General features: G+C 41.2%; 1 protein-coding gene across 2 annotated transcripts in view; it reads right to left on the bottom strand.

The window, feature by feature from the left end:
• The window catches only part of LOC129840413 (protein MTSS 1-like), a 136,653-nt gene that overhangs the window by 93,999 nt on the left and 18,180 nt on the right, over window positions 1–24,474 (bottom strand). For both annotated transcript variants that reach the window (XM_055908265.1, XM_055908275.1), the window contains exon 3: window positions 19,501–19,574. In XM_055908265.1, the coding sequence (XP_055764240.1) occupies window positions 19,501–19,574 (74 nt within the window). The remainder of the gene's footprint in view (window positions 1–19,500; window positions 19,575–24,474) is intronic.

Here is a 24,474-nt window from a genome sequence, read left to right as displayed (position 1 = left end):
CTAACATAAATATATGTGGTGTTTTCTCTGTAAAACATTTAAAAAATCGGACATGTTGGCTGGATTGACAAGATGTTTATCTTTCAAATGCTGTATTGGACTTGTTAATGTGTGAAAGTTAAATATTTAAAAAAAAAATAGATTTTGAATTTCGCGCCCTGCAGCTGTTGTCATTTTCGTTCCGACGTCGGGTTTGCAGCCCAAACAGGCTAGCATGCTAGTAGATACCATAGACTTCGTCATTCCGCTAATGCTAATTAGCATTGGCTCACAAAACAACCTCTAACTTCCCTCATACTGGATGCAGAGACAAACATGGTATACAAGAGTCCATCTGACTCTCAGGAAGTAGATAAAAGGCTTAATTGCAAAAATCCCAAAGTATCCCTTTAAGCCTCTCTATAGGGCATTCATTTACTTTCAGGACATGACTCCGGTTTTCTGACAAATGTAGCCTACATAGTGACTAGGGATTAAATGCAAATGTTTAACCCCGTGTTTCCCAACTCCAGTCCTCGAGTACCCCCAACAGCACACACTTTTGTTGTAGCCCCGGAAAAACCCGTTTCAATTCACAGAAGGCTTGATGAATGCAAGTTGAATCAGGTGTGTTTGTCCTAGGCTACAATAAAAATGTGTACTGTTGGGGTACTCAGGGACTGGAGTTGGAGAAACACTGGCCTAAAAACAAAACTGGAAAGTAACATTTAATTAAATAAAGTAAAATGCAAATATGTTACAAAAAGTACTTTTGCCTAAGTAAAAGAAAATAATCCCCAGGTCATTTATGTTGAATCCTCTTTTGGGAAGCTCTCAATGCTGGTACTTTAGAGTAGTTATATAAAAACAGCCTTTTATGTGGGCTTAAACAATTATGTAAATCAGTTTTTGAACCATTAGCACGTGAGCCATACAGACAAAAATGAACAGTGGATGTTATCCACTTTTGTGCTTGACATGTTACATCAAGTAATCCATTTATAATTTCGCTCAATCGTTCCCTGAGGTATTAACTGTGGCAGGGATGGAGGACTGGGCTGATATGGATGGGTAAAACTGACATTGAAAAAAGTCCTATTTGTAGAACTTTTCATAGGAATAAAAAAACTCTGGAACTGCAAAGTTGTTTCCCCTTCAATTCCAGCATTTACTTCTATTACTTAATTTTCTTCGTGTTATTCACTAATTTGTTATCACTTACACACTGTGCCACATTTCTTTTGTCTTCGTATGCCTCTATTTCGTCAAAGTCACCTTTCCTTTATCCAAATAATGATTCTCCTCGGTGGCAACGTATTTTCAATGGATTCAATGGTAGTTCTTTAGTGTTCCGATTTCTAGGGGCTTTTCTCCTGCTTCCAAATCTGTGCCAAAGTGTCTTTGGCTGTGCTAGCAAGTTTTCAGCTGTTATGTCTCCTACTGGCGCTAAAAACGGCCGATTGCCATAATGTTTGGCGTTTCATTATTCAATTAGGATTTATAACAAACCAAACATTAAAATAATGTTATAGAAGGTAAAGTAAAAATCCAAACTGGTCTGTGGATGAATATCAGTATACAGTAAAAAAAAAATATATATATATATATATATACACCGTCCTGCCCTAGGCCCTGGTCTAGTGGCACACTGTAGGGAATATGGTGCCATTTGGAATGCTGCCAGAGCTTCTATGTTCTACCTCATGTCAGACGTGTGAGAGAACCACGGGATGCTAGCTGACTGCAGATTACCTGATATCACGGTGCACACCTTAGAAAGTGGAGAGAAGAGCGGGAGATGGATGGAGCGGGTAGTGAGATGAGCGAGACCGAGAACTAAAAACAGGTAAAAACAAAGCCTTTTCCACAGAGATAAAATGTAAAAGTACACATTTGTTCTTGTCTAGGCCAAAAGGTTCCATTTGAAATCCCTTACAGCATTTTATGTAGAGAGAGTTTAAAGAGGAAAACAAAATAAAAAAGGACATGGTCACTTGATCAAGTGCATGTGGCCTATTTCTTCAGGACATGACTCAGAAGAACAACATTTCCTGGCTGTAACGCACCAACTCAACCACTTAGGTATGAATTGTGAAAGGGGCCAAATGAACAGTCTATGTTCTCATGTAATAATATATTTGAGGAAAGAAAACATTAAGCTATTTAATTTCCTTCCAGTTTCCTTCGTCATGTTGCCGAAGACAGAGAGAGCATTTGAGGCAGTGTTCAATGTGGCATTTCATTCGCCCGGCCCTGGCCTAACCAATGCTTCACGACCACATTTTCCAAGTCCGGGCCCATTCATAATGTGGTCATTGACAGCAGTGAACTACAAGACTGGGCTGCGGCAGAAGGGGGAGGTAGGCAAGCCTATAGCTCCAACCGTCGTTTTTCCTCAGACAGTTCCTTTCTTTTTTAAAGAGACTCTTCAGTAATATTTTTTTTTATATAACAATACTCCTCTATCATGAGCGGGGCAGTATGATCTCTCCTGGGGGACACTCTGTTGAGCGCTTGTCTGTGTCGATAATTTCATGGATCCATGTCAGCTCAACAGACTGAGCTTTTATGCATGATTTTTATGGTTCCATTTTCAGTCATTGCCAGAGGTAATTGGTGTCTGACTAGGACAGCGTTACAGATGTGAGACACTGCCTCAAGGCTAAGATGGAGAGAACCTCAGACCTTGTTTTCATGCAGATGTACATATGTCTGATTCATTTGGCTAATGAGAGCAGTCTAATCATGTCTATCATGTAGAAAATACAATATAAAAGCAGAACGCTGCTGGGTATGATGACTTCAGATATTAAGCAGTAAGCATAACTGAAGATATTTGAAGAAATTAAAGGAATAGATGACTGTGGCAATGTAATTGTGCCTCAACAGAACATAGACATTGAGCAATGACTAGAACTTATCCAGTGACCTGACTGGTTGACTTCCTCGAAAAGGACACAAGTTAAATGGAAACAGAACTACGAGACTGCAAGTGGCCACTGAGTCACTTTAAAGCAGAAGCTTTGATGGGTGGATCCCGAGTCAAGTGGTAGGGAAGAGGAACATGGCTTGTTTCCTGTATCTCTGAGCTACTGCAGTGAAACTCCTTGCCCCTCTGCCTATTCTGGACCTAGCCATTGTCAAAACAAGCACACTACTGCTACACGAATGACTGACTGACACACACTACAACTGAGTGGGTGTAATTTCAAACCGGTTTCCATTGATAATTGGACTTACACTTCAATTAAAGAGATATTATACAGTGGGGTACCAGCAAAGTAATATTTTCAACTTTGCGCAAGAAAACACCGGGCAAGTGGATATCTACAACACCTGGCTCTCTGCACAGCTGGTTAAAACCTGTCAAATCCCTTTTTAAAAAGAAAAACAATCCACCACCAGCTTTCTCCCAAATGGACATGTCACCTATTAAGTCCACTTCCTATCACTAATCCATTTTTTTGCAATGCATGTGGGTGTGGCACACCGGATTATCAATCTGGCTCTATCGGTTTATTGTAAATATGCATCGCACAGCTTGGACGGAGGAAAAGGCACCATGCAACCACATTAGCTACGCTGGCATCAGATTAGAGGGGCTGTGGAGGCTCCTGCTGTGTGCAAATCTAGATCATGCTGAATATAGGCCTCTGGCAACACCCTGATGCAACTTCACCATTAGTCACCCCTACTTCTCTTGCTAGGAACAACCTACTCCTTCCACATTGCACGGACTAAATCGTGCAATCCATTGCACGGACTAAATCCTGTTTTATGAAGCAGTTATAATCAAACTGAATAAATGGAATCTTCTGGGTTTTGAGAAATGTTTATTTTTAATATGACACCAATAGTGAAATAAGAGCCTTCAATGAAAACGTGGTATACAGCAACCGTTCATTTAATTTCCTAATGAAAGACGGGGAGAGGAGAGGCAGGGCACTCACTTCACCAACGGCTTTCAGTTTGACCTGAGATATTCAGCCCACAGAAGGATTCGTCAGCATAAAACCAGTCCCATGTCCAGGTGACGCCATCCCATCTGTCCAAATCAATCTGTAGGAGTGTAATGAACCATCAACCTGGATTGTGCAGACCCATGATTGTATAATATCATAGCTGAAAAAGGTTCCTGGAAAAACATTCAAGGCTCTTGGTTAAGCGATTTCTCTGAAGAGGCTGCTAACATGCAGTTGCTGTGACATTGAGAGGCTTGTCAGTAGGGTAGGGCAGGATGGTAATGTGGTCTGGCTGATCAGCAGAGTGTGCAGCAATAGATGGGGGTCACTCAGTGGAAAGAGGAAGGGGCAGAAGGGATGTCCACTGTCCCACTGCGGTCAGGAAATGCTCTCCAACTCCGCTTGGGGACAAACGTCTTATCCTGCTGGCTTTTTATGGCCCTCGGTCAAACGAGACAGTCTTGTAAGCTCCAGCCCCTGAGGCACCATCAAAAAGGCCTTTCCTACACACACCCTCACAAAGCTGTTATATACACAGTCCCACACGACAACTTCTTTCTCACACACACACTTCCCATGGGGAGAACTCAGAATGGACTTCCAGTCTGGTTTCCTAAAAGGCCTGCCTGTTTGTCTCTTTTCAAAGGAGAGTGCGTCACCTTTCCTTCCCAACCCCCACAGCTTTCCTCTACAACAAACGCAGAGTGGAACCATCCTCAGTAAACTCACTCCAGATTGGCCACTCTCCAAGGAACACCAGAGAAAACCCCATTGCCCGGACTAGTCTGCGCCTCCTGAAAAAAGGCACGCCACTTAAGAAATCCTCCTCGGATAGTGGATGGTTGTGTAGTTTTGTATCAAACGGACTCCTCGCGTGCATCACGCAGTGCCGTTTAGCCACAGGCCACAATAGGAGATAAAAGTTGTGACCTCATGCTCCAGATGGGGCTAATGCCTGCGAAAACATGACCCAGCTTTTCCTGGACCGCTCAGTCGCAAAGTGGTTTCAAATGGATCAAATTAAAAGAGTTTTACCACAGACTCAAACCCTGACAGGTCCCGCCTCATTCATTCATACCCTCCCCTCCATGAGCCCTCTTCAGTTTGATAAATCTCTGGAGGTGTTACATGTGATTCACTTTTGATCTGTTCATATGTAGCTGCCTAGCTAGACACCTTTGATTCTGGATATAAACTGGCACAGCCAACGTGGGAGGACATTGTCACAAACTGTATTGCGAAACTAAACCCAATACGTTGACAATAACCGTCTTCCTGCCAGACTCTAGCCATGTTGTTCACTAGTAGCATCATCCTACCAATGTCCAATTCTCACCAGCACACCAAACCATGTTCCGTCTTGCTCTTAAACAAACACCAGAATAACTGGTGCCCACATCTCCCCACAGCACAAGGCACTCAGTGTCTCGCAGCACGAGAGCTGGGCTCTGCGCATACCTACTCAGTTTACCCAGACACCCCCTCTCAGTGGTCTGCTGTGGCGGTGTTCCAGACAGTTCTCCAGGGTAAGGCCCGAGCGCTTCGACTTTGACTAATTTTGATTCCGCCCGAGGTAAAAAATAGAATACATGAATATATCTTGGGGGACAGCACTCCAAAAACATTAACTCTACTCACACAGTTCTAAATAGGTTCAGAACAATCAGTCCATGCTTTGTCTTTCCTTCTTTCAGTAACCTCAATCATATCATGCTCCTTCAAGTGTTGTCTCTAAAATGGAAGATCGCTAAATTCTTCTGCTAATTCTGTATGATATTGGTAACTAGGACAGATCAGATCTTCCCTTGGCTTCTGGATCCCTGTTGCGAGTCTTGTGATGTTTTCTTTGATGCATTGGACAAAAAGGAGTCTGCCTTGTATAAGACCAATTATGTAAAAAAAAGAAAAATCCCCAGGGTAACCAGTCATGAGGATCAACAGAAAAACAGTCAGATCATGCTGTTGACAATAGCCAGATAAATCGGTGGATGTAAGAGGCTTTCACAAATGACTCTAAATGTCCAGGTAAAAAAAAAAAATAGAACTATATATATTGATTCTGCGACCTCAAACACTTTCGTACATCCAGTGCAATACTGTTATACTGTTAGTGTGTCACTAGTCAACTGATCACACAATGGTAAGATGAGAAGACTCACTGTCGAGACTAGGGATGTTAAACGGTTAACCATTAAATCGCTTAGCCAACAAAAATACACTTGACCAGTCATGCTTATTCGTCTACCGGTTAACTTGCATAATTTAGTGGAATTAAATTGCAGCGTGTGTATTTTCGTAAAAATACTGGTACTAGATGTAGGTCTAACAGTACTTGGGCAAAGTTTGACAACATAGAAAAGGAAAACTGGGGGGTTGGGAAGTGATAATAACCTAATAAATTTCCTAGTAGATCTCAAGATAGCTCAAAAAGGGGGAAATGTGAGGTGAGAAAAATGGACTATTTGGACATGTGCTGTCATCGCCACTCAAAGAAGATGGATAACACTAGAGAGGGACTGAAAGCTGGAGCGCTGCGCTCCCTCCACACTTCAAATACACAGCCATAACTTCTCCCGTTCTCTCCTTCCCTTTGTTTATATTGTTTAGAAAAGGGGAAATGTATAGATGTGGCAGTGCAAGTTTGCTTAGAGAGAGCACGTGTCGTACAGGAACATTTAACAGACGCAGGAACTCTAAACACTTTGTCAAATTGTTCGCAGTGATAAATATAGCTTATTCCCCAAGTCATGTTGCTGTTGTAAATACTAGGTCAATCATGTAATGCCTTTGACCAGACATTTAAATACGAATATGAAAACCAATATTTAGTTAATTATTGCACAAGCCACAATGTGATGCTGTGTAGATTATTGTGAGGTTAGAGAAACATCACATCATCCTCTCAAAAAATGTAATGGAGTATAGGCCTGAGTAACAGTTAGGGTTATACAAGAGGCAAGACTTATTGCACTGTCAAAACTATTTAAAACGTGAAAACATTTCAGACAAAGACAGCCTTGCAAGGCTATAATACAGTATGTGAATTTGGTGGGGAGATACGGCCTTGTTATTATAGCAGAAAGGTTGTCGCTCCAGGGACAGCTGTTTGGGATCATGCTCCAGTGCATTTGGTCAGTCGAGTGGGGGACGGAGAGGAGGGTAGTGAGTCAGAGCTTAAGGTGAGGCTCTGTGAGAAGAAAACACACATCCCTCAACCTCAGTTTAGAATGTGTCCGCTGTTCAGGGATCCCTGCTGACCGGTGGGGGCGTGGGACATGGAGGGGTGGCAGAGGGGACAGCTGGCACTCAGAGGCCAATCTGTGGTGCGCCACCCCACTCCATCATTGGACAGCTGAGTTAATGAAGGATGCAAAGAGGGGGATGTGAGTTCAGAGTTAAATCTTGGTTTAATCAGACTAGAGAATCTTGTTTCTCATGGTCAGAGTCCTTTAGGTGCCTTTTGGCAAACTCCAAGCGGGCTGTCATTTTCATTTTACTGAGGAGTGTCTTCTGTCTGGCCACTCTACCATAAAGGCCTGATTGGTGGAGTGCTGCAGAGATGGGAGAACCTTCCAAAAGGACAACCATCTCCACAGAGGAACTCTGGAGTTCTGAGACCATAGGGTTCTTGGTCACCTCCCTCAGGTGGCCAGCTCTAGGAAGAGTCTTGGTGGTTCAAAACTTCTTCCATTTAAGAATGATGGAAGCCACTTTGTTCTTGGGGACCTTCAATGTTGCAGAAATATTTTGCTACCCTTCCCCAGATCTGTGCCTCGACACAATCCTGTCTCGGAGCTCTACGGACAATTCCTTCGACCTCATGGCTTGGTTTTTCCTATGACATGCAGTCAGCAGTGGGGCCTTATATAGACAGGTGTACCTGTCCAAATCATGTCCAATCAAACATCTCAAGGATGATCAATGGAAACAGGATGCACCGGTAAAATTTTGAGTCTCATAGCAAAGGGTCTGAATACTTATGTAAATAAGGTATGTTTATTTTTAATACATTTGCAAAAACATTTACCTGTTTTTGCTTTGTCATTATGGGGTATTGTGTAGATTGCTGAGGATTTTTTTGTTTTTTTATACATTTTAGAATAAGGCTGTAACATAACAAAATTTGGATAAAGGGGTCTGAATACTTTCTCAAGGTACTGTAAATACCAAACTAAATGAAACCATGCTATCCCTGAATCATTTGACTTCCATTATGCATGAAACATGAAAGCGATAGGAGCAGCATAGAACATCCCAGTGTTATAAAGGTATTTCCATGGCGAATCAAAGCATTGTCACACGGTTTGAAATGCTCTGTAGCAGACAGGAGTAATGGCGTTCTGCCCACAGGGAGGGCCTTTAAAAAACAGTGAACTGGGTCACGTAAATTTACAACGAAAACGATGTAAATCAGAGATCGGCTAAGTGAGAAGTTCAATTCATTCGAGGCAACAAATTACAACACACAGGCATTGTTTGTGTTGTATAACTTGTGATTAACTTTGGAAAGCTTATTCAATCGGAGGTTGTCTCCAAAATGCTGATGAGCGAGACCGCAGTGATTCAGTTGTCCTCTCAAGAAGATGAATGTTCCACCAAGGTTTAATCACATGAGAGATATTGCTGTCTGAGGGAAATTGTGCAACATGTGTCTCTTGACTGGGGTTTTGGTCAGTCAAGGACTCAGACCATTCACTGCATTGTCACCATCACTGCACTGGATGAAGCAAATAAAAAAATCTATTTGCTGACTTGTCACTGAATCATGTAAGTGTTGAGGAACCGAAAAAAATAAGGGAGTGGTTGAGGAATGGGGGGAAGGGGCCAGGCTAATTCAGTGAAAAGGGAGTTAGGGGGAGGTGTTAAGGTATTCGTGTCCCGTTTGCACTTGGGGGGAAATGGACCATGTCTGAAGGAGGGGAGAACACAGGCTGATTATTAGGGAGTAAGAGAACGGCAGATACCCAAAAATGTATGTCCACAATGTATGCTGTGTGGATCTATTTTGAAGTTTCAAAAGAAGATAACAAAAAGGACATATGCAACATTTGTGTTGCTATTATTTCCCAAGGGAAGAAAGTGAAATTGTTCAATACCACAAACCTAATTACTCATTTGAAAGTGAATCACCCCCCAGACGTTCAGCGACTACTTAGTGAAGTAGAAAAAAAACTATGCACACACTTCCAACAACTAAACAAGTTCAAGTCGTGCAGTCATTTGAAAGAGTAAGAAAATTTCAGCGAGACAACTCAAAGGCGAAATCCATTAACGCCAAGATAATGGAATACATTGTCCTTGACAATCAACCGTTCTCTGTCATGGATGATGTTGGCTTTCGCCAACTGGTTGAGCACCTTGAGTCCCGGTACACACTACCATGTAGGTGCAATTTTTCAGATGTTGCCCTACCGGAGTTACACAGTATTGTTGAAGCTCACATCCATGAGCTACTTGCTATGGTACTATTAGCTTCACGACTGACATTTGGACCAGAGACGTCCGTCCCATGAGCATGCTGAGTGACAGCAGTGGGTCAACGAGGATTTCGTACTGAGGAAAGCCGTATTGCATCCGCAAGAACGTGCTATGAAAACTGAGGATGGATCAACCTTGTAGTTACTCCACAATACTAACCTAATTGACAGATTGAAAAGGAAGCTTGTAAAGAAATAAAATATTCCACAACAAGGCACTAAAATAGTACTGCAAAAAAAGTGTAAACGGAATTAACTTTTTGTCCTGAATACAACGTGGGGCAAATCCTATACATTACTGTGTACCACTCTCCATATTTTCAAGCATACTGGTGGCTGCATCATTTTATGAGTATGCTTGTAATCATTAAGGACTGGGGAGTTTTTCAGAATGAAAGAAATCAACTGAATGGAGCTAAGCACAGGCAAAATCCTAAAGGAAGACCTGGTTCAGTCTGCTTTCTACCAGACACTGGGTGATTCATTCACCTTTCAGCAGGGCAATAAGCTAAAACACAAGGCCAAATATACACTGGCTTACCAAGACAGTAGTGAATGTTCCTGAGTGATAGAGTTACAATTTTTACTTAAATCTGCTTGAAATTCTATGGGCAAATATTGTACAACCCAAATGTGCAAAGCGCTTACCCAGAAAGACTCAGCTGTAAATCGCAGCCAAAGGTGATTCTAACATGTATTGACTCAGAGGTGTGAAAAGTTAAGACAATTAGATATTTCTATATTTCATTTTTCAATTCATTTGCTAAAATGTATAAAAACATGTTTTCACTTTATCATGGGGTATTGTGCATAGACGGGTGAGAGAAAAAAATTATCCAATGGGAATTAACACATTCTGAAGGCATTGTATATCAAGTCCAGCCAGGTTTTAGAATGACTACCATGTTAGCGCCTTCATTCTCGAATAAAGGCAATGTAACAATACAAAAGCGCCTCCGATAATTCCCTATGAAATTACCCTCAGTAAACAAGCAAAAGAGAGCAGGGAATTTAAAGGGATACTTCAGGATTTTTATCTACATCCGCAGAGTCAGATGAACTCGTGGATACCATTTTTAAATGTCTCCGCATGCCGTTTTAAAGAAGTTGCTAACTCAACATTAGAAAGGTGTTCCTAATGTTTTGTACACAGTGTATATGACTCTGGTTTTAACACTGTTTTGAAGCTATACAGACAGTGTACATTGACTTTGTTTACAAACATTGAAGTAGAACAAGCTTATATTTTGGGTTCTGATGGTGTACAACAGTTGAACTAACCTTCAAGTATCAATGGATATATATATATATCATTCATTTAACACCCCAAAAATGATGGAGCAATTCCAGATTGCACCTTTACGACATTCTGGAAAGGAAAGGAGCCTAGGAGGACACCTGCGGGGCACTCTAAGTGGAGAGATAATGATGACTGGTCAATGCAGTGTTTTCCACAAGTACATAGAGTAGCCAGCCAAACAGAAAATGTAGCCAGCCAAATAGAAAAAGTAGCCAGCCAGGCGTCCCCGGCCCTGGGTTTGAAATGTTTTGCCAAAGGAGCTCTATTTTGGTGGCCTCTGCTGCATTCTAGTACCTTGATTCCATCTGAAATAGATAGCAAAATTATTGAATAGTTTAATCGCATTTACCTCCTAGATTGGAAACATTTGCTGTGGTATTGTGTATAAGACATGACTTTACAATTTTTTTAATTACTGAAAATGTATGAATTCAGTGTATTGTTAGTTGTTTTGGATATTCTCTATGTCTAGGGCCATTTAAATCAGGACTATTTTCTAAGTAAGAGAACATTAAATCTTTAACCTGTCTTCGAGACTGAAGTATTATTTACAGTTTTACTGCAAGACATGAATTGCCACAATGATGCTTGTACTTCAATTTATGCATTTTATTGGCCAAGGACAAATTTTCACTAACAGGGATGTAAACAAATGTGTGCACATAATTGAATTATTCAGACACGTCTCTTGAGATACCCAGAAGATCTGGGCTAGTGTCATGCACCTAGACAGCCAGAAAGTACAGTTTAGACATTTAAAATATAACAGTCCAAGCACTCTGCAAGAAAATAAAATTAATAATCCACATAATCTTAAATAAATGTAAAGGTTTAGTTTCTCAGGTTTTTGCTCTCAAAATATATATATATATATATATTTTATAGAAAAACAAAGTTGGAATATTCTAAGTCCACAACAATAATTAAACAAGACCAGGACACCAATTTTGAGGTCTGGGAAAAATCTTATTTATTTATGGGTGTAATTATTTATTATTTAAAGTGTGCACCTAGCAAGAGGCTGTTTAGCAGTATTTTTGTAGTTTGTAAAACAAATACCCACTGGATGTAGGAAAATATTCATGATATCATTCTGCTACTTTGTAGTTAACATTTAACATAAAAAAGGGTATTTGGGAAAGCCTTTCCATCTACCAGAAGACTGTTTACATTAGCATTATCGCTAATGGCTAGACAGTGTAGACTCGTGCACCACACACCCCCACAGAAAGGGGCCTTCTCGTTGCCTTTTCAGAAAGTTGCAGGAAATACGAATCACTGATGCATTCTGTTCATGTCTTATGATAAACTTGGGCAAATTAATTGAATATTTAGTTGATTTTCTACTAAGGTCAATACATTTTAGAATATTGTTGAATTAAGTTAATGCCTGGATTCCATGAGGGACCGTATCATCATATTTGCACCAGAATGAGGTTCTCCACTACCAATTGTTTTCATAATTTATCTGCAGATAATCTCCAGAAAGCATAGACCTACCAGTAGCCTATGCATCCATGGAAAGGAAACCTAGGAAATCCTTTGATTTACTTTTCCCGATGCGATACCATGAACATAACCGCTACATGATATATTTACGGCAAAGGGATATAGGAGATTGACTTTATTCAATCAGTTCGACACATTTTATAAACTAGTCAATGCTTGCTGTTCAGTTGTCAAATCAACGCACAGGCCCTACTGTGAGCCACGATGTGGCAAGCTATGTGAAACACGCAAAAGAAAATAAATGGTGTCAGATAGCCTAATTATTACTAAGTCGTGGATTTCAACTCATCGTTACCACTTACATTACATGGGACGTTCAAATTGACGACCATCAAGCTCACTCTCCCTCCTCCATGTAAAGAAATTTGACTGCAACCAGAGATCTGTATATAATGACGAGATGCTCATGTCTCCGCCCTAACAATTGGAGACTTTGTCCCAAAGGCGAGAAGGCATACGATAAGTTTAAATCCAAAATAAACCCATAAAAAAGGCATCACACGACCCTTTCAGAAGAAAAAAAAAAAAGCTAGAAATATCGAACCTCAAATTGAAAGCGATAGATTCAAAGCCGATCAATGTTTTTGAGAGAGTGAGAATGGGAGGTGCATCTGGAGAGGTGTGTGTGTGTGTGTGTGTGTGTGTGTGTGTGTGTGTGTGTGTGTGTGTGTGTGTGTGTGTGTGTGTGTGTGTGTGTGTGTGTGTATTATGACAGAGCTGTTTGTGCAGGAAAATAAAAACAGAATTGAGCACTTTAGATGTTTAATTGTTTTTATATTATATATATTCTGCTTAAAATCATCCAAAAACTGAGCACATGACTTTAATGGCTTTATATGAAATTAACGTGGGGAAAAAACAAATCAAAATATAAAATCGCAGAATTTCAGAAAAACTGATGCAAAAATCAAGCATTTTTGGCCACAGAGATCGAACCAAAAATTTACAAAATCCTGGAAGGACTGATATCTATTAGTGATGGGGGGGGGGGGTTCATAGTTACATATCGGGATATTATTTGAGACGATATCGTATCGTTTTGACAATTTCACAATATTATTTTTGCGCTAGTTGGCTGTACCTGCACAAAAATTCAGTATTTTTCCTTCATAGCTTGCTCTCAGTGTTCTTTTAATAAGAAACAGGGAGCCAATCTTTTTTCAGCACTTATTTCCATGATTGATCAAAACTTGTTTTCTCATGGCTCTCTTATCCCTCTGCAGCAGACATATAGTGAGCAATATGTTTAGAATATTGTATTGCAATAAAATCACAGTATCAAATCCCAATACATAGAGAAACGCGATAATCGCAATACATATAATCGGCACCCAAGTATTGTGATATATTGCGAGGTCCTTGACAATTCCCAGCCCTAATATTTATACTTATTCCATCACTCCTTTCAGTTCCCCGTGAGTGTCAGTAAATTGTCCAGGGTCAGTCAGCAAAGAGTAATATTATCACAGCCATTGCATTGACATCCCGTTTATGGCAAGATACTATTAGGCCTAACTGAAGATATGAACATGGCCAGTGCCACTGCGCACCAAAAACAACAGACCAGGCAGGATATAAATATCCAAACAAAGGTGACTTTAGAAGAACAAAGTTAAATGGTAGCTAGCCACACCTTTTTAAATGCCATGGTTTGAGCTCCTAGGAGGCAAGATGACAAAGCAAGCCAAGGGATTGCTGCTTCTCTGTAAAGGAGAGGCCTAGCATCACAGAATTGCAGGGATGAATAGTTATTTCCCCAACAAATAGTAGGTTTTTGGAAGGTTCAGCCTCAACATGACATTTTATTTGTTGGTTTTGATTCAGAGTTTTAGAGTGTGCCTCTGGGAATCAGTTCTAGATGTTAGCAGAGTCCAGTTAACAGGTTTAGGCACTGCTTCGTGTACCCTCAAACCTTGTTCACATTACCCATTAGCACTCTTACATTGGGACGGATGTCATGCATTTCAAATGGGCACGTCCACAAAGGAGTGGAAACGCAAAGCCCCCTTGTGGTTGAAAGGTAAAGGGGGATACCTAGTCAGTCAACTGAATGCATTCAACTGAAATGTGTCTTAACCTCTCTTGGGTACGTGAGACGTTGCGTCCCACCTCTTCAGCCAGTGAAACTGCTGGGCGCCAAATTCAAATACAGAAATACTAATTATAAAAATTCAGAAAACAAAACATATTTTACATAGGTTTAAAGATTAACTTCTTGCGCATCCAACCACTGTGTCAGATTTTTAAAATGCTTTACGGCGAAAGCATACCTTACGCTTATTTGAGAACAAAGCCCAGCAGACAAATCATTACAAACAGTAACCAGCCAAGTAGATTTGTACACAAGTCAGAAATAGAGAAAAAATTAATCCCTTACCTTTGATGATCTTCATATGGTTGCACTCAGCAGACATTCATTTACTCAATAAATGTTCCTTTTGTTCGATAAAGTCTCTTTATATCCAAAAACCTCAGTTTTGCTCACGCGTTTTCTTCAGTAATCCACAGGCTCAAACGCTGTCAAAACAGGCTGACAAAAAATCCAAATTGTATCCGTAAAGTTCATAGAAACATGTCAAACGATGTTTATATTCAATCCTCAGGTTGTTTTTAGCCTAAATAAATCGATAATATTTCAACCGGACAATAACGTCGTCAATATAAAAGGTAAACAAGAAAGGCACTCTCTCGGTCGTGCACATGAAAAAGCTTTGTGACACTTTAGGGTCCACTCATTCAGACTGCCCTTACTTCCTCATTTTTCAGAATACAAGCCTGAAACAATTTCTAAAGACTGTTGGCATCTAGTGGAAGGCATGCGATTTGAGTCCTAAGTCAATGGATACTGTAATGGAATTGAATAGAAAAATAAAATAAAAACTCCCTGAATGGATTTCCCTCAGGTTTACACCTGTCAAATCATTTCTGTTATACTGACAGACACTATTTTAACAGTTTTGGAAACTTTAGAGTGTTTTCTATCCAAATCTACCAGTTATATGCATATCATATCTTCTGGGCCCGAGAAGCAGACAGTTTAATTTGGGCATGCTTTTCATCCAAAATTCCGAACGCTGCCCCCTACCCTAGAGAAGTTAACCCAACCCCTCTCAGTTGTGAGACGACCGCTGCTGACGAACATTCAAACTTTGCGTCCTCTTCAGCCATAGTCCGTGGAAGAAAAGGAAGTTATCAAAACACAGAAGAACATGAAAATATATGGTTTCCGTGATGGCTTTATGGGATTGCTAGCAACTTGTAAACAATTATCCCATTCCTATAAGTACTATTTTAATAGTAATGTTAAATAATACATATTGGCTGTCATGCCAATTATACTGAATACAAATGTCAAAGATTTTACTGAGTCACAGTTCATATAAGGAAAACAGTCAATTTAAATAAATTCATTAGGGCCTAATTTATGGATTTCACATGACTGGGCAGGGGTGCAGCCATTTTACTTTTTTTTTTTTTTTTATCCACCGGGGGAGCCAGGCCCAGCCAATCAGAATTAGTTTTCCCCACAAAAAGGGCTTTAATACAGACAGAAATACCTCAGCACCCCACCCCCACTCAGACAATCTTACAGGTGAAGATGGTGGGTGTGGAGGTCCTGAGCTGGAGTGGTTACACATGGTTTTTGGTTGTGAGGCCGGTTGGATGTACTGACAAATTCTCTAAAAAAAACATTGGAGGCAGCTTATGGTAGAGAAATGCCAATTGCACGCTCCCTCAAAACTTGCGGCATTGTGTTGTGACAAAACTGCACATTTTAAAGTGGCCTTTTATTGTCCCCAGCACAATGTGCACCTCTGTAATGATCATGCTGTTTAATCAACTTTTTGATATGCCACACCTGTCAGGTGGATGGCTTATCTGGGCAAAAGAGAAATGCTCACTAACATGGATGTAAAAAATGTGCCAAAAAATAATAATTAAAAAGTAAAAAATTATTGAGAAATACACTTGTGTAAAAAAAATTATTATGTACGGCGTAATGAAATACATCACGATGTAAACAGGGCATCACTCAACAAAACCTACACAACCACTGAGTTGCTTTGCAGAGTACGTAGGCATTGCTTAAACATTTCCCCATGGGAACTTATGGACACGTGTCAGAAGCATTAGCTTCTCTAAACGGTGATAGGGCTGTGTATGCATGGCTGCACGCAAGGCTTGACAAAGCACCTTTATACTTTGTGTTATTACAGCAAGAAATGCATGTGCAGGGTCTGCCTTACTGTGTAAAGTCTAACTTCAACATATTGGCCAGGAACATAAGCAGATCATGTAGTAAACTTTTTTATTTTTTAAGAGGTGCTATAACAAAAGAGCCAAATACAAGGGAAAGTGCCAAGTACTTCCACTCTGGGGGAGGGGGGGGGGGGGGACAGCAGCTCCATCCAAGTCAGGGCTAGTGACACTGATAGTAGCTGAAGGTCTGGTTACAGAGAGCAATGGGAAAACTGATAGTCTTGTATTCATGTCACATCAAACTGGATGCAGGGGGGGAGGGGGGGGTCTAACACCATCTCAGGTATAATGATCTAGCATTACCAGCTCTCATTGTTCAAGTGGTGGATAATGAGAGGCCTGGCTGAGGGCACGCCCACTGTTCTTACTGCAGTTTTTCCACTTGAGTGCAAAGAGCAGGTCGTAAATTGTTGGTCGCAGGTTTTAGGCTGAGAATCTGACAATACACTGACCCAGTACACAAACAACTGATGGAATGATAAAGACTGGCACACTTTTAAAAAAAATGATGCTGATTTTCATGGGTAAGAGTCAACTGTAATCCTTAGCAGAAAATAAGCATGAAAGAAACTGGCAGTTTAACATTTCAATCTGTTACAAAATATGAATATTTCAAAACAATTAAAAGATTCAAAGGCCACGATACTGTTGTATAACAGCAATGTAAATGGTTCAGTGTGATAATTCCAATACTGGATTGTGTCACTTGATCTCTAGGGATAGGGGGGGGGGGGGGAGTTTAGTAACAGTATCACCACAGAGGAAACTGACACTTTGTACTGTACTTCAGTGCCATGTTAACTGAAAGCACATGAGCTGAAAACATGCGCCTGTGCACACGCACACGGAAGAACTGTCCTGCGAATTCTCAGATCTTCTGCCCTTTGGGAGTTCTGTTTTTAAATGTATTTGTGAGACCCTCACCCTACCTGCTGCTTCTTAGAAATACACAGAAGCTCAGATGGAAATACTCCGTTTCAGTAGAAGCTTATTAATAACCAGTTACACTTGTACCCTTACAAAGGGGTGAAAATGGCAGATTTGGGCACTAATAAGCACCTAAATTGGAACGTAGTGGCTGTACATTAACATATTATACATGACATCATAGCTCTGGCTTTGCCTTTCCCAGCTCTGAATAGGTTTAGACTAACATAAGTTGCGTGACAAGAAGTTCCCCCATCCCTTCTGGTAATTGGGCAACGTATGCACATTTTTAATAGTCTGAGGCAAATACTGTAAATTAAGATGACTTTGTTTTTTGAAAGATTAGACGTGGAGGATAATAACACTGGTTTTACTTAATTTTTTACTATTTTCTACATTGTATAATAGTGAAGACATCAAAACAACGAAATAACACATGGAATCATGTAGTAATCAAAAAGGTGTTAACTTCTTGGTGTAGGGGGCAGTATTTTCACGTCCGGATGAAAAGCATGCCCAGAGTAAACTGCCTGCTACTCAGGTCTAGATGATAGGATATGCATAGTATTAGTATATTTGGATAGAAAACACTCTGAAGTTTCTAAAACTGTTTGAATGTCGTCTGTGAGTATAACATAACTCATATGGCTGGCAAAAACCTGAGAAAATCCAACCAGGAAGTGGGAAATCTGAGGTGTGTAGTTTTTCAAATCTTTGCTTATCCAAGATACATTGGAAATGGGGTCAACTGAAATGGGGTCAGTTGGAGGCCTCCTTCTGCGGCCTCCAACTGCTCTTAAATGCAAGTAAACCTAAATGCATGCTCGTCAACCGATCGCTGCCCGCACCTGCCCGCCCGTCCAGCATCACTACTCTGGACGGTTCTTACTTACAATATGTGGAGTGGACAACTACAAACACCTAGGTGTCTGGCTAGACTGTAAACTCTCCTTCCAGACTCACATTAAGCATCTCCAATCCAAAATTGAATCGGCTTCCTATTTCACAACAAAGCATCCTTCACTCATGCTGCCAAACATACCCTCGTAAAACTGACCATCCTACCGATCCTCGACTTCGGCGATGTCATTTACAAAATAGCCTCCAACACTCCACTCAACAAATTGGATGCAGTCTATCACAGTGTCATCAGTTTTGTAATCAAAGCCCCATATACAACCCACCACTGCGATCTGTATGCTCTCGTTGGCTGGCCCTTGCTTCATACTTGTCGCCAAACCCACTGGTTCCAGGTCATCTACAAGTCTCTGCTAGGTAAAGCCCTGCCTTATCTCAGCTCACTGGTCACCATAGCAGCACCCACCCGTAGCACGCGCTCCAGTGGGTATATCTCACGGGTCACCCAGAAAGCGAATTCTTCCTTTGGCTGCCTTCCAGTTCTCTGCTGCCAATGACTGGAACGAACTGCAAAAATCCCTGAAGCTGGAGACTCATATCTCCCTCACTAGCTTTAAGCATCAGCTGTCAGAGCAGCTCACAGATCACTGCCCATAGCCCATCTGTAAACAGCCCATCCAACTACCTCATCCCCATACTGTATTTATTTATCTTGCTCCTTTGCACCCCAAGTATCTCTACTTGCACGTTCATCTTCTGCACATCTACCATTCCAGTGTTTAATTGCTATATTTTAATTACTTTGCCACCATGGCCTATTTATTGCCTTACCCCCCTTATCCTACCTCATTTGCACATACTGTAAATTAGACTTTTTCTACTGTATTATTGACTGTATGTTTGTTTATTCCATGTGCAACTGTTGTTGTATGTGTCAAACTGCTTTGCTTTATCTTGGCCAGGTCGCAGTTGCAAATGAGAATTTGTTCTCAACTAGCCTACCTGGGTAAATAAAAGGTGATATATATATTTTTTTTTTTATTAAAGCACCACAGCAAAAAGTCAAAATCATAGACATACCTACATGCACCATATTTAAAAAGTGTAAGTGCAATTCAGGACACATGCAGCCAGCACAGTTGACTTCCATTCAACAAACTACAATTGTCTATGTTATCTATTGTGGCATCAATAAGGGATGGAGACGGGTGCATATCTTTGGCTTTACCTCTTGTTCCAGTCGCCATATCTGCCACCTTCTGAAAGGCATCCAAAAAAGAGCCTGTGACGACGATAGTTGTCCTAAAAAATAAAAACAAATACAATGATAAACATTACAATTAAATCACTTTAAAAAAGGCATATTGCAGTGAAACATTTGATTTTCCTGTGTTTTAAAATATACTCAGTGGCCAGCTTATTAGGTACATCCATCTAGTACCGGATCGGACCGGCCTTTGCTTCCAGAACAGCCTGAATTCTTTGGGGCATGGAAACATATCCCAATTGGTATCAAGGGACCTAATGTGTGCCAGGTAAACATTCCCACAACATTACACCACCAGCCTGTACCGTTGAGACCTGGCTGGATGGGGCCATGGACTAATGCAGCATTCGCCAAATCCTGACCAACATCAACATGATGCAACAGAAACCGGGTTTCGACGGACCAAGAGATGTTTTTCCACTCAATTGTCCAGTGTCGGTGATCGCGTGCCCACTTGAGCCGCTTCCTTCTTGTTTTTAGCTGATAGGAGTGGAACCCGGTGTTTCTCGTCTACTGCAATAGCCCATCCATTACAAGAACCGACAAGTTGTGTGTCCGGAGAAGCAGTTCTGCACACAACTGTTGTACTGCGCCGTTATTTGTGGCCCACCTGTTAGCTTGCACGATTCTTACCACTCTTCTTTGAATACACATCAACGAGATGCAGACTGGATGTTTTTTTGTTTGTCACACAGTTCTTGGTAAAACCCTAGACACTAGAGCGTGAAAAGCCCAGGAGGCCAGACGTTTCCGAGATCCTGAAACCGGCATGCCTGGCCCCGACGATCATACGACGCTCAAAGTGGCTAAGGCCACTCATTTTGCCTATACTAACATTAAAATCGAACACTGAATGCCTTGATGCCCGTCTGCCTGCTTTATAAAGCAAGCGATCGCCACATGACTCACTGTCTGTAGGAGCAAACCATTTTCGTTAACTGAGTGGTGTACATAATTACACACTAGTGAGGTTGGAATAATATGGTGAAATTTTGAAAATGCCCTTAGTGTAAATTTCAGGTAAAAAAATAAAAAATAAAAAAGTAAAAATTTGTGAGACTAATAACCTCATAATAACCAAAAACAGCTAGTTTTTCCCTCCCCACTCAGACCACTGACAGTCCTATCAAAATTCATGCATGAGAAATTTCTCTTTGCTAAGAAGCCATATGTTTATTTTTGACCATTTTAATTTAAATCACAGTAAGGTACTTAAAAGTGTAACCCCTATTTCTCAATGCCAGAAACACATATAATAGTAAATTACAGTACCCCAAGAAAATATATCTAAATAAACTCTTAAATCACTTATTATAATATTATGCTGTTCTAAAAGTTGGGTTTGAGGTTCTCCAAATCAGCTCTAACTTAAGAAACAATCCCATAACAGCTTCACACAATCAACAAAAAACACTGAATGTGGCGGGCGAATTGGGAGTCTACTCATCAATCTGTGGGGCATATTTTATCCATGACAACTTCCACGGCGATCAACACTGGGAGGAGGGCTTTAGCAAGAAGTTGCTTCTCAAAGTGGATGCTGTCCCTACCATCGATGTGGCTTCTAAAGCATCTCAAAACAGCCAGCAGCAGAGACCAAGCATTATATTACTATGGGCGTAAACATAGAGCTTGAACCTCAACGTTAACTAGTTATAGTGCATTTAGCTCACGTGATCCATCTAAATAACACTGATAAAACGAACCAAATGTAAACATGTCTGCTACTTGTTGGTAGCCAACTGCTGATGCTGTCATACTATAGACCGCAGTTTCCCCTAGGGGGTGGGGGGAGCGTGGCCAATGTGGCAGCCTCAGAGACAAAGCTTTGCTGTTAAAGTTCAAAATAAAGTTTGGCACCAGTTGAATCCCCCAAAAAGTACCCGTTTATATCGTTCCTTTTTAAACCTCTGAAATGAGGCCCCTCAGGGGTGCGTGCTTAGTCCCCAACCACAACTCCAAAAACATCATTAAGTTTGCTGATGACAACAGTGGTAGGCCTGATCACAGGCAACGATGAGACAGCTTATAGGGAGGAGGTCAGAGACCTGGCAGTGTGGTGCCAGGACAACCTTTCCCTCAATGTGAGCAAGACAAAGGAGCTGATAATGGACTACAGGAAAAGGAGGACAGAGCACACCCCCATTAACATCAACGGGGCTGTAGTGGAGCAGGTAGAGAGCTTCAAGTTCCTTGGTGTCCATATCACCAACAAACTATCATGGCCCAAAAACATCAAGACAGTCGTGAAGAGGGCACGACAAAACCTATTCTCCCTCAGGAGACTGAAAACATTTTGCATGGGTCCCCTGATCCTCAAAAAGTTATACAGCTGCGCCATCGAGAGCATCCTGACCGTTTGCATCACCGCCTGGTATGGCAACTGCTCAGCATCTGACCGTAAGGCGCTACAGAGGGTAGTGCGTATGGCCCAGAAAATCACTCGTGCCAAGCATCCTGACATCCAGGACCTGCATACTAGGCAGTGTCAGAGGAAGGCCCAAAAAATTGTCAAAGACTCCAGTCGCCCAAGTCATAGAAGGTTCTCTATAGCAAGCAGTACCAGAGTACCAAAAGGCTCCTTAACAGCTTCTACCCCCAAGCCATAAGACTGCTGAACAATTAATCAAATGGCCACCCGGACTATTTACATTGACACCCCCCCCTTTGTGTATTATTTATGCGTAGTCACTTTACAAATTACCGACTAACCTGTACCCCCTGCACTTTGACACGGTACTGGAAGACCCTCTTTATGTAATTTATTGTGTTACTTAGATTATTTTCTCTCTTTTTTACTTTTGTTTATTTAGTAAATACTATTTCTTGAACTGCATTGTTGGTTAAGGGCTTGTAAATATGAATTTCACGGTAAGGTCTATCTATACCTGTTCGGCGCCACTCCTGCATTGTCTTGACTGTGTGCTTAGTGTCATTGTCCTGTTGGAAGGTGAACCTTCACCCCAGTCTGTGGTCCATGCACTGCAGCCAAGTTTGACCATAGTATGTACTGTATCCAACTCTTGTTCTCATGTGCCTAACATCACAGTAAAAGGGACAGCGCGAGTATCCCTTGCCAACTTAGCAAACTTGCTGGATATTTGTTAGCTAGCCCAGTACCGTTGCCTGTAGGTAGCCAACCTTCCTACAGTAATTTAGTAAGTGTTGTTACATTTTTACCATTCCATTCAGGCTGAATGCCGTGGCACAACGTGGTGATAAATAAATTTTTTAAAAATAACGGTCATCCAACTCAGAATTACAAGTCAGAAACTGAGGCAACATCCTAGAGCTCCAACCAGACATTTTTCAGTCTGAGCTTGTTTCGTTTGAGTTCACAGTTGTCTTGAACGCACCAAGAGTAATACGTTAGGGCGTGGCATACTGCATAGTTTTTTTTACTAAGCAGTACGTGCTAAATAGTATGTAGTATGATTAGTACACAGTATGCCATTTAAATAAGTATTAGGCAAGCCAGATTTCAGACACGGCCTGTGACTGTTTTGATCACAGGAATGTCAGTCCTAAATCACGGTTAGGAAAACCCCTACATAACCACGTCCTAGACCTATTTTCTTATTGCCCTTTAGATGGCAGTTTATGGGATTTTAAATCATTATTAAATGTAGACATTGTTCCCCTAGTGAGTATGCCATTGCTTGATATACTGGATTGTTTAACCGATCTGTTAAAAGTATAGGCTAATCTGTCATTTGTATAGATTATTTTGTAAATGTTCCAAAGTGGGAATCAATTGGTTTTCAATATTTTCACCATAGTGAGTTTAGGTCAGGTAGAGTATTGTGCATTTCCTAACAGAGGTGACACCGCTTCACTCACTCGTGTCTGGACTAGACTTTTCCCAAACAGCACTCTTGTACTGGCCTGAGGGGTATCCTATGAAGCAGGTTTTAAGAGTTAGCGAGGTAACTTTGGTAAATTCTGGATAAACGGTCATACGAAAGTGGCTCACAGCCTGGTACATTTCTATGGCAACGAATCCTTCAGAACTAAAAGGTTTTAAGGCATAGGCAGACCTGCTCCAGACAGCGTATGGAGTTATGGAGGACACAGTAGCTCAGACATAGAGCATCAATGGCTGTATTGTGGAGGCCCTGTAATGTACTGTGAGTGCTGGGTGGTATTACCGATGAGGACCAGGGTATCAGGTGTTACGGCTGTGAATGACCATCAGAGGTACTGGGGGAAAGAGGCTCTCACTCGTAACCCCAAGATAGGTGGGTGGAAATACTACAACTTGACAATCGTCAGCAAGCTTGGCCAATGGAAACTGTTTGACGGGACGAACAGAGAGATGCCATTGTTACAGGGCGACAATAGGCAGAGCATGGCAACAATGTTCCTTGTGAAGCTCCTTCCTTCAATCACTATTAAACGACGGACCCAAAATAAATACAGAGAGACACACGACTGCTGAATCCCAAGTAAACCTTTACTCCTTACTCTAAGCAAATGGACCTGTAGAGATATGGGGTGTAAGCAAGCAATATGGTGAAAAATTCAACCAAGCTCATCGAAAGGCAATGTGGAACAAGTTCCATATAGCTAAAAACCTATATCAGTAACCTCCTTAGGTATACAGGAGTAATTGTTTCGGGTCTAGGACAGGGCTCTCCAACCATGTTTCTGTAGAGCTACCGTCCAGTAGCTTTTCGCTCCAACCCTAATCTAGCACCCCTTGATTCTAATAAGTAGCTGGTTGATGAACTGAATCAGTTTAGTTACAACTGGGGTTGTAGCGAAAACCTACAGGAGGGTAGCTCTCCAGGAACAGGGTTGGAGAGTCCTGGTCTAGGAGTAAATTTTAACATTCAGGAGTAAAGTGGGTGACTAGCTTAAAGTACCAAATAGAGACAGTGGCTTCAGAAAGTATTCACACCCTTCAACTCTTTCCACATTTTGTTGTGCTACATC

The sequence above is a fragment of the Salvelinus fontinalis genome, chromosome 3, assembly GCF_029448725.1.
Source record: "Salvelinus fontinalis isolate EN_2023a chromosome 3, ASM2944872v1, whole genome shotgun sequence".
In the NCBI taxonomy this organism is placed as follows: Eukaryota; Metazoa; Chordata; class Actinopteri; order Salmoniformes; family Salmonidae; genus Salvelinus; species Salvelinus fontinalis.
The sequence above is the reverse complement of the archived record's forward strand: the minus strand, read 5'-3'. Positions and strand labels throughout refer to the sequence as shown.